General features: G+C 45.5%; 1 protein-coding gene across 1 annotated transcript in view; it reads right to left on the bottom strand.

Annotated features, from left to right (window-relative positions):
* CCBE1 (collagen and calcium binding EGF domains 1) overlaps positions 1-3,452 on the bottom strand; it is a 179,104-nt gene extending 175,652 nt beyond the window's left edge. Inside the window, exons 1-2 of the mRNA XM_026649035.2 lie at positions 3,291-3,452; positions 3,058-3,138 (exon numbers count right to left, since the gene is read on the bottom strand). Of these exons, the coding sequence (XP_026504820.1) occupies positions 3,058-3,138; positions 3,291-3,427 (218 nt within the window). The 5' untranslated portion in view covers positions 3,428-3,452. The remainder of the gene's footprint in view (positions 1-3,057; positions 3,139-3,290) is intronic.
* Between the last annotated feature and the right edge of the window lie 9,544 nt (positions 3,453-12,996).

Here is a 12,996-nt window from a genome sequence, read left to right on the forward strand (position 1 = left end):
GCCCAGAGCCTCCTGCGTGCCATGAAACAGCTGATTGAGGCAGGCAGGAGGTGCTGATCTGTGGGGCCCGCCGACGGGCGGGAGGCACTGGTGGGGGGTGGGGCTGAGCTGATAAGGGGGTTGCCGGTGGGTGCTCAGCACCCACCATTTTTTCCCTGTGGGTGCTCCAGCCCCAGACCACCCACAGAGTCGGCGCCTATGTTGCTTGCTCCCAGTTTACCTATTAATCCAAATCTCTCTCAATCAGTAGTCTATCTTCTTCATTATTTACCACTCCCCCAATTTTTGTGGCATCTGCAAACTTTATCAGTGATGGTTTTCTTCCAGGTCACTGATAAAAATGTTAAACAGTGTAAGGCCAAAACCATTCCCTGAGGGATCCCACTGGAAACACATCCACTAGTGACAATTCCCCATTTACAGTTAGAGTGGAGGCAGAACCTATGTGCACTGCAAAGCTACATTTTCAAACCACCTATATTTATACTAAATAAAAGGCATTGTGAAAAGAAAAACAATCTGTCACCAAAAGAGGTTTTTAAAAACTCCCCTTTGTCTTCTATCATTTATGGATTTCTTTAATGCCTTTCACTAGCACTAAAGTGCTTTCACCATATCGCATGCTCCCTATATGTAATAGCAGATCACTTAGCATACACACACACCAATGCAGTTACTTCTGGAAGTGGCTGTGTAGAGAGAAGTGCCTCTCATAGGCTAAACATCTTGTCTGAGAGAGACTAGATTACTCAGAGAACATTGGTAATTAGATATTCGTTTGCTTGCTGGTTATGTCTTTGTCAAAGGCTCTGGATACATTTATAGAAGTTAGAAACAATTCTAGTTTTGACAATTTCTTGCAGACAACTGGATATAAAAAGGACATTCCTCAAATTTACAAACATATAATAAAAAGTGGAAACTCAGAGACAGTATCTCTGATCAATAACTACGGGAAGGCCATCCTTAAAGACATAACATCCTTCCCATCAACTTATCTCAGGCAAAGGCCTAAGTAAATAGATGGATTTATGAACCATACCCCAAAGGTTACACTCAGGCTCTTTCAGATCAACAGGGAAAGTGAGTTCCACAGTCCAAGACCACTCCACTGAGAACATCTGGCCAGCACGCCCCAAACATTCAAATCTAGGGGTTGCTAGCTAGGGTATGTTGGCTAATTTTAAATGCAGCCCTAGTTAGTGCATGGCAAGAGGAAGTGTTGGTTATGCAAATCATGCAGGGTTTCATAGATCAATATCATTCCCTTGAATTGCACTCCTGTGGAATATGAAACCATTCACTTCTAAGACATATGCTATAGCCTGGCACAGATGAAAACCAGCAATGATCGAAAGCCATAATTATATGATGGTGTTTTCAGGGGTTCATAATAGACAAGTATCTATCTAAAAAAAAATGTTTGTCACTATTGGTCCCTTTGTTGGTAGTCACAGCAGAGAGGTCAATTATGAAATGGACCCAGGGATTGAATTATCCCCTTACGCCTGTAGGTTGTTCACTCAAGGTTACTACCAGAACAATGTGGTTGGAAGCCTGTACTGCTACTTCCCATGCTGTACCTTTCTGTGGAGGGAGAGTGGCTGTAATTTAGCAAATGTTACTAGTACAGAGGGGGTTACCTGTTACAGTCCCTAATTCAACGTCACCACAGCAAGTGCTGAATATGCTGCCTCCCATTCACTCCACAGAGCGACTTCCCTGAGTCTAAGTGCTAAGCAGACAGCTGCTGAAAGACTTTGCAAGGGAACATTACAGAGCCAATCAAACGTTAAACATTTCTTTCTGGCTGACTTTAGATACAACTTTTATAAACAACATGCAACCGTTAAACCAGCTATTCATCTTCTCGATAGGACTGTCATGAATGTTTACATGTGTACGACTATCAGCGCCCCATAGCCTACAAACTCCAAATACACACTCTTACGCACACACACAAAATACACACTCTCACTATCACCACACACTCGCTGATCACAACAGTCACACAAGTGCCATAACACCACATTCATCATAACACACATGGAGAGACTGTCAGGCATTCTCATACAGACAGGCACTCACTCATAGGACTGAGCCAGGTCTGGGAACTTCACTACACAATATCTGGTGCCACACCAGCAACTGTGGCCACTCTGCCTGGCACAACAGTCCTCGGGAGGCTGTGTGTGTTTGATGACGACACTACCACAATACAACAACCACACAAGTGCCATAATACACCAATCACAACACACAAAGACAAGCACACACTATCACAACACAACCCCCTGCCACACAAGAGTCATCACGCCTACCAGAGGCAGCAGTCACACTGTGTAACAAGCACACACTCTCACAACACAGTAACTACAGAATACAACACACAAGTGTCACACACACAAGAAGATGGTCATATATTCTCATACCAACAAGCACATACCAGCTATCACAACACAATGCACTTCCCCACAAACACAGGAGGCGGCGGCAGTCTCATTCTGGTAATAAGTACACACACTCTCATAACACAGTGACCATACCATACAAGGCACGGTGTCACACACTCAGGAGGTGGCAATCCCACATGCTGGTACCATACACACACACACACACACACACAGAGAGAGAGACAGAAGGAGGCAATCCTGGTAACACACACACACACACACAGGGGCAGTCCCGGTAACACACACACACGGAGGTGGCAGTCCCACGTGCTGGTAATACACACACATGCCGTGCTGGTAACGGCACACAGAGGAGAAGGAGGCACCAGTCCCGGTAACACACACACACACACGGAGGCGGCAGTCCCACGTGCTGGTAACACACACACGCACACACACAGAAGGGGGCAGTTGTGGTAACACACACACACACAGAAGGGGGCAGTTGTGGTAACACACACACACGGAGGCGGCAGTCCCACGTGCTGGTAACACACACACGCACACACACAGAAGGGGGCAGTTGTGGTAACACACACACACAGAAGGGGGCAGTCCCGGTAACACACACACACGCCCGCGGCCCCGGCCCCGCCTCGCTCACCTGAAGCAGGTGGCCAGCTCGCCGCTGGGTTTCAGGCACCGGTACCGGCTGGTGGCGATCTTGTTCTCGGAACAAACCTCCCTGCGGGAGAAGCCGGAGAGAAGAGGCGGCTTTAGCCAGAGCCCGAGGGGGGCCGGGCGGGGGCGCCCCGGACTGGGGCTGCCAGGTGCAGCCCGGGGCTCACGCGGCGCGGGCTGGGAGCCGGCCCCGGCGGGGCGAAGCGGGGGACCCACCTGTCGCGCTCCTCGGGCTCCTCCCGGTAGGTCCAGGTGTGCCCCAGAGCCAGGAGCAGGAGCAGGAGCAGGGCAGCCAGGCTCCGGGGCAGCAGCCGACGCCGCCCAGCCCCTCCTGGGCCGCCCTGCAGCACCATCGGGCGGCCTCTGCTTCCGCGGCTCCCTCGGCCTCCTCGGAGAGCAGCGCCGCAGCCCCTGCCTACCCCGCCTGCCGAGGAGGAGAGCAGCCCCTTGCGGCGGCACAGCAGCGGCCAGATGTTAGCGCGGGGGCGGCCTGGAGAGGAGCGGCCGCGGCAGCCAGATGTTCCACAGGGAGCAGGCAGCGGTCCCCGGGGGCTGGGAGTCCTAGCCAGAAGCACGGGCAGTGAGGACAGTGGTAGCCAGATGTTGCAGAGGGAGCAGGCAGGGGCAGCTAGGGGACGAGGCAAAGGCTGGCGGTGTCTAGATGTTGCAGAGGCGGCGGGCAAGGTCGCTAGGGGAGCTCGGGAACCAGGCAGAGGCTGCAGTAGCCAGATGTTGCGGAGGGGGCAGGCAGGGGTAGCGGGGGGGGGGGGCTCGGGGATGAGGCAGACGCTGGGGTAGCCAGGTGTTGCGGAGGAGGCAGGCAGGAGTAGCTAGAGGTTTCAGCAAGAGGTGGGACTGGACGCGGGAGAGAAGTTCCCTGGAGCCTGTGTCCCTGTCCGCAGGCAAGTGCGGAGGCAAGCCGCTCTGTAGCTGAGTGGTTGTCGGGGAGGGGGAGTGTATGGGGGGGGGGGGGGGGGGGGGGGGAAGAGAGTCAGTTTCCTAGCCTAGGGATCTCCCAGTGCTGCTGGAGACGCCGTTCTTACACTCCTGTGTTACACGCGGGGAAATCGCCCTTGCCGTTGTCCGTTGTTAATGACTCGCGATCCAGACTTAGCCCTGTTCTCTTTTCTGCCCAGCGATCCCACCGCCGAAGGAAGAGAACGAAACACGTGGGGAAGAGGGGAGGGCGGGGGCGAGAGAGACTTTGATGGAAAAAAAAACGAAGGGTCCGAGAAACCGAAAGACTCGGACAGAAAAACCCAACAATCTAAAGCTGCCCTAGGCGGTAGGACGATGGGAGGCTGAGTGTCGGCACATGGCTGCCTTCCAGATCCAGCCTTATCTTACATTTCTCTCTCACAAGGACAACGTAGCCACAGGATCTCTGCTACAAGCGTTGTTTACCCTTCTGCAGAGTTACCCCTTCCACACCATTCACACAAGGGAGATCAACTGATAAAATAATGCATCAGCTGGGGCCCCCTGCACCATGTCATCCTGTTTTTATAGTTAAAAACCCTTTGGGAGCAAATACCATAGAGGAACAACCTCCACAAATGAACCTACCTTTGCAAATTGGGAGGAGAGCTGAGAAACATTAAATGGGCTTTGATAGTAGGGGTCCTGACTACAACAATGAAAAGCTTGTGAACAAAAGCTAGTGCTTACAGCTACAGTCCTTTCACCTGTAGTGCTGGAAACAATTTACAGAAGTAGCATTATAACCCCATTTTACAACTGGAGAAACTGAGGAACAGAGTTTAAAGACCAGATTGTGACCCCTTTTCTCCCACCACTAACCCTGCTGACCTCACTACGATGAATAAGGCCATCCTGTGAATAAATTGTCCAATACCACTAAGGCAAACTGGAACAACTTAATTTTAGGGCCTTTCAGAAGTTTCCCCTGAACTGCCAACCAGACTCTGCTTTACTATAACCACCTCAGCAGTAAGCAGTTTTGTTCTATTATGTACACTAGCAAAACTGCTTTTCTCAATGTGTGCTTTTATGTTTTGGGAGTACTTGATGGTCCCATCTCACAATTATAATAACCTGCTTCTGTATCTCACTAAAGCATATATGGTCCTTATTGGGAGTTTTAAGTGTTTCTTCCATTCTAGTTCCTTATGTACAAAATAAGGAGTAGGCAGAGACAGAGCCCAATCCTACCGCACTGAAGTCAATGAGTATTAGGGGTGTTCCTGGCAGGGGTAAGCCCTAAACTTCTCATTCAGCCTCACTTAAATTCTGAGATAACAGGGAACAAAAGACAGGAACCTGGTGCTTGGATCTCGGGGCTTTGTAAGCACCTGTCTCCATATAATGTTCCTTCCCTTCCCCTCCCCAAGGTGGATAGTATCCAATAACAGAGTTTGAAAGGAAGAGAAGCTCGCACTGCTACACCCCATACCCTGTCTACCTGTGGAGTAACAAAAGAACTATTTTCTAGTGATGCTAATCCAGCATTTTTCACAAGAAGTAAAATTCTCCCCCCTAAATTTTGATTTTTTTTTTTAATTTAAAGAGATGGACACAAATGGGAGGACTTTGCCACATCCCCTCCAATCATAACACCACACTTCAGATAAGTTCCAAATTTCACACCTTGGGAAAGTCTCGGATTTTTTTTTTCTATAAAGATAGGCTAAGTGGGATGTATAGATTTTTGTAAATCATTACTGTAACTTTTGTAATATGTAGGCACTGTAATTCAGTACCTATGCTACGGTTATTGTTTTATGTTTGTCACCCATTTATGTAAGATTTTTTGTAGTATCAACAATATTGTTTATCTTTAGTAAAAACGAGCAACAAAGGCCCCGTTCTGGCAAAGGCTTACATTTGCTTCATTTGAAATGTGAGTAGTCCCACTGGCTTTAAGGAAACTACATACATATGAAGTTAAGCATGTATATTACATCTTTGCAAGATCAGGGCCTAAAAAATACAGTATGAGCAAGATTTTAGTTATCACCATGATATATAAAACTAAACAAGTTTAAGTAAGTTTAGATAATATCCAAACACAGGCCTTTTTGTTTTTCCAATTAGTAATTTTATTACCAGCTAACACATAAAAGATGTTGTTTGATCTCTTTGCTTTGTCTCATTTTTAAATGGACGTGCAGCCAAGCCCATTAGGAGCACAAGGGTTACATTTTTAGAAGTGTTAAGTGTGCCATTGGTTAAGAAAACACTGAAGTGCTCCGATTGCCCCAGGCAGGAATAATCTAGAGGTTTTTGTTTGTTTTTTTAATACAATAAATAGGCATAAAGTGCTTTTTGGTGTGAGGGATGCTTGTCCTTGCATCGAGGCAAACTTTGTTTTGTTTCGACTTGCACAACTCAAGTATGTATAAAGTTGATAAAGCTGCGTATGAAATTTTGGAGCAGTCTCAAAAGGAGATGAGGAATTCAGCATAATCGTGGTGCATATTAACAATTTTCTTGATGTTGTTTATGCAGGAATACAAACATTGTTGCCCTATGTGTTTTTACAAATGATAATATTGATTAAATATCATATAAATTCATGTTTTTTCTTGGATTTCGCAAGTAGTTTGAGTATTTCATAAACAAGGTTAATCAACTGCACATTAATAAAGAATCTTTCATATGCCCACATCTGGAGCAGGAGGGCACAACTGTCTAGGACATTGCACCACAGCAGGGTGCAGTGTAATGTGCAAGGACACCATGGCAAGCCCTGACTCATCCGAAATACATCTCTGAAGAGATCACGAGGCCTTGAGTTAATATACTATTATGCTAGTGCCTAAAAGCTCCATTGTAAGAGCTCCATTGTGCTGGGTACTGCCCCTAAACATTTGAAATCATAAAGGGTGATTATGATCTATAAAGATGACTTTAAAGTATTCCTTCCTCTGCACAAAAAGGGTGCCTCCCGCCCCCACACATACCTTAGAAATAGCAAAACTTCCAACAAGACTTCTAGCAAGTCTGGTTTTGCTAGGAGTCTTGCTGGAAGTTTCAGAGATGTGCATTGTGCATTTTCTTAGCCCTTTATTGAAAGAGTGAGTGTGCTGATATTTAACAGAGACATCTTGTCAAACATCTCCCATGTGTGTGAATTAAAAAGATGTTAAATAAAGAACAAATTTTAAACAGTCTGAATAAAAATCACCACCGCTCTCATCTGGGTTTCATTTGCACCATGTATCTTTGCGGTCATAATCCTCTGTACTCCAGTTATCATTAAATCCTTCTAGTGAAATCAGGGCAGAACAGACCTGATGTTTAAACAAACAGGAAAAAGTTTTTTGAAGACATTTCTCAGGTCTTCCTTCTATATCAAAGAATCCATTAAAGGTGCACAAGCCATTTTTTGCCTTTTGCATATTACTTTTCTTATAAGAAAGGCCTCTAAACTTCATGGTGTTGAACTAACCTAACTTGTTCAGATTTGAACATATGGTTCCAAGGAGTATTCCAAGACCTGAAGTTTATATATCTAAGGTATCCCTCTGTTGGGTAACTTGGGAATTACCATGCTATTTCAGACTAATAGACCATCTAGTACAGCATCCCATCTCTGAGAGCAGCCAGGACCAGATGCTAGAGAAGAAGGTGCAAGAAATCCTTCGTCTCTAGTGAATAATTATGCAATAACTAGTCTACGGAGTGGGGGCAAGCAGTTCTTCCTAATCAGTTAGTGGCTGACAGAGAAGGGAATAATAAGCAGAGGACTAGTGGAATGGGGAAGAGAAAGGCAGAGCAAAGAAGACTGGAGAGAAGAACAACTGGCAGAGATGACGACATGGGATAAAAAAAAAAAAGGAGAACGGTGGGGAGGATAAGCAGAAGAGCAGCAAGAGGAAGGATAGAGATGAAAAACAGAAGGGGGGGGAGAGAGAAGCAATGGGGGAAATAGGAGAAAAGAAACCGAGGAAAGAAAAGCAAAGGGGTGAGTGAGACTGACATGGGTGGCCACATTCAGCCCTGGTGGAAGCAGATGTGAATTCATTGCATTCAGAGAGGGCAGGAAAAGGAAGTGAGACAGAAGGAAGTGGGGAACAATTGGGAGGGGATGACAGAGCAGAAGTGAGGTGGGGAAAGAAGCTAAAAAGTTGGTGGTGCAAAGAGAATGATATAGAGGGGGGGTGGTGAGGGATCAGAGCTACAAAAAGGGAACAGGAAGCAGAGAGGGGAGTACTTCTGGCAGGGAACAGTAGTTACCCTACCCATCTATTTACTTCATCTATCTCATTTCTCACACACCAAGACAGCAAGCTCTTTGGGGAAAGAACTTTTTCTTTTACTTTGCCTTGTACAGTGGGATGCAATCCTTGACTAGGGGGCCTCTAGCTGCTATTGTACAAATTGATATTTAATAAAAACAAGTAGGCAGAGAAGCAGAGTGGGGAAGGCGCTCTTGTCATTATCATTATTATGGAGTTTAATCCAACTTGGGGACAAGGAACATTAAACTTTTATCAGACATTTTCATTAGAAATCCTTTAATACTGGTTGAAGGTATATTCAATTAGATTTGTGTAGCTTTACCCGATCTGATGGAGAGGTAACTTCGGGAAAAGATACTTCAGAAACATCTATACAATGGACGACATCATGCTTTGCCTCTAAAGTCCGTCACAGCTACTGAAAGGAAATACATAAGACTGCTTTCTCCCTTTCACAAATACTTACAGAGCTCATCTTAGATTACTAACAAAAACAAATGGCTTTTGAAAATGTCCACTAAAACAATAGCACTGCTGACCAAGCAGAAAATAAGTAAACAGTAGCTCTAATCCACCAAAAACATACACGATAACATATATGGCACATGAGAGGACACTAAACAGAGCAGACACTTTCTCTCAGGTTAGTTTTGGGTTTCATTTTGTTATAAGAGATTAGAGCTGAAGAATGTGAAATCTTTCACGGTATACTGGCTATCAGTCACCAATGGCCTCTGAGATGTGCATGTGCTTCTTGTCAGTCCTGGCCTCTTTGACAAGGCTTTGGTCATCATTCTAAATTTAGAAACAGTAAAACAAAACAGTCCCCTTTGATTTAATCCTTACAATTATTAGAACAAGGTCTCTGTGAGGAGCTGTGAAGTTTTCAAACCATTCCGTCCAGTTGTATCATTGCTAGAGTAACCATCACTTTGGCATGTAGTTTTATATGCAAAAGAAAATGCAACCCTGGAGATTCTTGCTCACATGCATGGGACAGAAATGACTGATACAGTTTTAATCAGGAAGGAGTTTTTCTGCCACCCATATACTGGCATGGATCTCAGGAGCCTTACTCCGTGTGGTTCCATGAGTAGAGCATAAGGCCTGGAATCTAGAAGAGAGCTTACTGAATAGTCAGCATCAAACCAGGAATTTGGCAGCTTGGCCTTTTTTTGGTTTGCAAATAATTCACAAACCAATTTTGATTTCTGTGCATGAACTCAGTGTTCACAGAGCAATACAGATTAAACACCATTAATCAATGTGTTTGAAAACTGCAAGAAGGATGTACTTGTGACTAAGGCATAGGAGGCCTGGATTCAGTTCCCCATTCTGTCAGACTTCCGGTGTGACCTCGGGCAACTCACTTAATCTCTGTAACATCTGTACCTTTGATCCACCTTGTCTATTTAAACTATGCTTTCCAGGGCCAGCGGTATTTCTATTTGCATCACATAATAGAGCCCTGCTCTCAGTTGTGGCCTCTAGGTGCTTATGATAATACTATTAACAGTCCCTTCAATTATTCATTATTTGCAGTGTGTGGTCCTGTGGTGTATTTTCTGCTCCTTGATTGGACGACAACCCTTGTAACAGGAGAGCAACACATTGATTAGGGGGAATGGATACAAATATGTGTTATGTCAGTTGTAAATAAGGCTCATGCATAGTTTATTCTACTGAAGAATTTCTGAGCTAGAAATAGCAATGGCAAGTTAAATGGACTATTGGGAATATGGAAAAATCTTAGAGATAAGTGATATGAGAATTAGGCTCAAATGTTCACTCAATACAAGACAGGCACTTTAACACTGAAGCACACAACATCTGTGTCCAGTTTTCAAAAGTTTGGCTTGAATGGTTTCATGAGTCACCTATCTTCTGTGCACACTATATCAGTGTCTGCTATCCCTCAGTATCACTCTACTTTGGAGGTTTCCCTTCAATCGCATTTTAACTTTAAAAACATGCTATCCACTTGTTTTTACATTACATGATGGGAGGCAAATATATGACCTAATCCAAGTTTTTATTGTGAACACTCTAAAGGAGGGCACACCTCAAGACAGACCCAGGGAGTTAGTTATTCATGACTGCAGTGGTGTCTGTTGGGAGGCTAAATATATTTCCAATATATTCATCCTTAAAGAATGCTTTTGATAAAAACCTGCCATCCCAGGCAAAATATTTTACACATATCCATTGATTTTCATTTGTGCATCTCCCGGCACATCACAGTCATTAGGCTTAAAAATTTTCTAAAGTGACTAATGATTCTGGGCCCCCAATTTGAGACACCTTAAAAGCGCCTGGTTTTCAGAGGGTAGGTCTTGAGAAAATCTGGGCCGCTTGAAGGTGTCAAGTTACACACCCAGAAATTAGGCACCCAGGACCTAAATACTTTTAAAAATCTGGCCTTAGTTACTTTGGAAAATGTGGGCCTAATAAATGAACAAGATCCTGAAGCTCAGCAGGGGTTGAGGAGCAGCAGCTCACAGGTATTTCAGTGTTCGAATGCAAGATGACAACACGGTCATGTTCAATGTACAAATTTTAATTTCTTACTTGTCCCTGTTTTACCGGGAAAAAGGAGATTAACACACTATTGTGCTGATTTCATGTGTTCTTCCGGAGTTGCATAGTCAAAAACTTGCATCGCTAGGGTTGCCAGGCATCCGGTTTTTGACTGGAACACCCGGTTGAAAAGGAACCCTGGTGGCTCCGAGTAGCACTGCTGACCAGGCCATTAAAAGTCCGATCAGCAGCGCAGCAGGGGCCCAGGACTAAGGCAAGCTCCCTGCCTGCCCTAGCTCTGCGCGGCTCCCAGAAGCAGCCACCAGGTCCCTGCAGCCCCTAGATGCGTGGGCAGCCAGGGAGGCTCAGCGCGCTGTCCCCATCCCCAGGGCCAGCTCCGCAGCTCCCATTGGTCGGGAGCTGCCACCAATGGGAACTGTGGGGGCTATGCCTACAGGTGCAAGGGCAGCGTGTAGAGCCTCCCTGGTTGCCCATGTGTCTAGGGGCTGCAGGGACCTGGTGGTCGCTTCCTGGAAGCCATAGTAAGCGCCACCGGCCCCTGCACCCCGAACCCCTGCCCCAGCACCCTCCTGCACCCAAACTCCCTCCTGGGGCCCACACCCTCCCCCCTCCTCCCCCAACACCCTGCCCCAGCCCAGTGAAAGTAGGTGAGGGTGGGGGAGAGCAAGCAACAGAGGGAGGGGGGATGGAGCGAGTGGGGGTGGGGCCTCGGGGAAGGAGTGTTCGGTTTTGTGCCATTAGAAAGCTGGTAACTATCATCACTACATAACTCCACTGTGAAAGGCAGCACTAAGCCACACCTATGTAACCAGCAGCAATATTATGGCCAGATTGTCGCTTCGAACCACTCTCTGTTTTGGGTGGGGGCTGCTGAGAAGGGTTGAGAGCCCAAGGAGGAATTCTAGCTGTGCACTGCAGTTTGAGAGGACCACACTCTCCACTGCATGTGAATGGAGAAAGGCCTAGATCCACAGAGGGACTTGCACGTTGCAACACTGAGCATCACAATGCCTAACTTCTAGGCACCTAGAAAAATCACTGGAACAATGGGATCCACAAACCCTGAGTCAGGCACCTAGGCTACCTGTATAATGCATGGGGAGAGACAGGTGCCTAACAATGGGGTTGACGCAAGAGCCAGCATGCTAGGCAGGGTTTGGAGTTTAGGATACTAATTCTCTCTGTGGAGCTGGGCCAGAGTCATCCCAATCATCAGGCCTGGCTGCACCTGCCTTCTTTGGCAAGACAAGCGCCATAAGAAGTCTCTACATCTATTGACAGAAAGTTATTTTCCGTCTGCACATAAACATGGACAAAGATTTAACCCAAATGTAACAAGCCTAACCCTAGAGACTGAAAATAAACACAGGGCATTTAAACTGAAAATTAGATTTGTTCAAAAAGTTCTAAGCATCTAAAAACATGAGGTTATAATAGCAGTCTGACCTAAACCCTAAATATGCAATATATTCACTAGCAAGGGAATAATAGTAATGTTTATCCCTCTTCATCTCCAAACAGTTTAATTACTCCAGACTGCATGCTGCCTTTCCAGCTTAATACATAAACTATCCCCATCCCCATTTGTATTCTGAATGAGACAGCTGTTCCTGGAGTTTATCCATTCTAATCTTCAATGAAACACATGCAACTCGTCAGAGAGATGGGCCAAATTCTCCCCAATGACTCTAATTTAATGGCATATGGTACCAGGACAACAGCAGACTATGGCCCTAATTCTACAACATGTGACAGCTCAATTACTCCTTATTTATTTACTCTTCACTCTTTGCAAAAACACCCCCAGCACTCAATCAAATGTCAAAGAAAGGGGTCAGAAGGCAAGTGACTTAAACTACCTCATTTAAACAGTCCCTTCCCATTAAAGCCAAGACATTTTTGTCAAAAGATAAAAGGCTATTTTTCCTGTAAGGAGTGACCACTGCAAATAAAAATCAGTTACAAATCATCTGAAAATTAGTTACTATCAAGTTATGATCACGTTCATTCTGGAAAGCTGAAACTTCTCTGTCACACTGTAGATTCAGTAGCAAAAGTAGTTTGTGTACTTAAACTTTTAAAAGCACAAGTTATTTACTGTAGCCAATGATCTCTACTTTAGGAGGAACATTGTTTTCTTTCTAGCCAGAATTCCCTGAAATGCACAATTGAGGTTCAGA

This window comes from Terrapene carolina, unplaced genomic scaffold, assembly GCF_002925995.2.
Source record: "Terrapene carolina triunguis isolate 2854851 unplaced genomic scaffold, T_m_triunguis-2.0 Scaffold69, whole genome shotgun sequence".
Lineage (NCBI taxonomy): Eukaryota > Metazoa > Chordata > Testudines > Emydidae > Terrapene > Terrapene triunguis.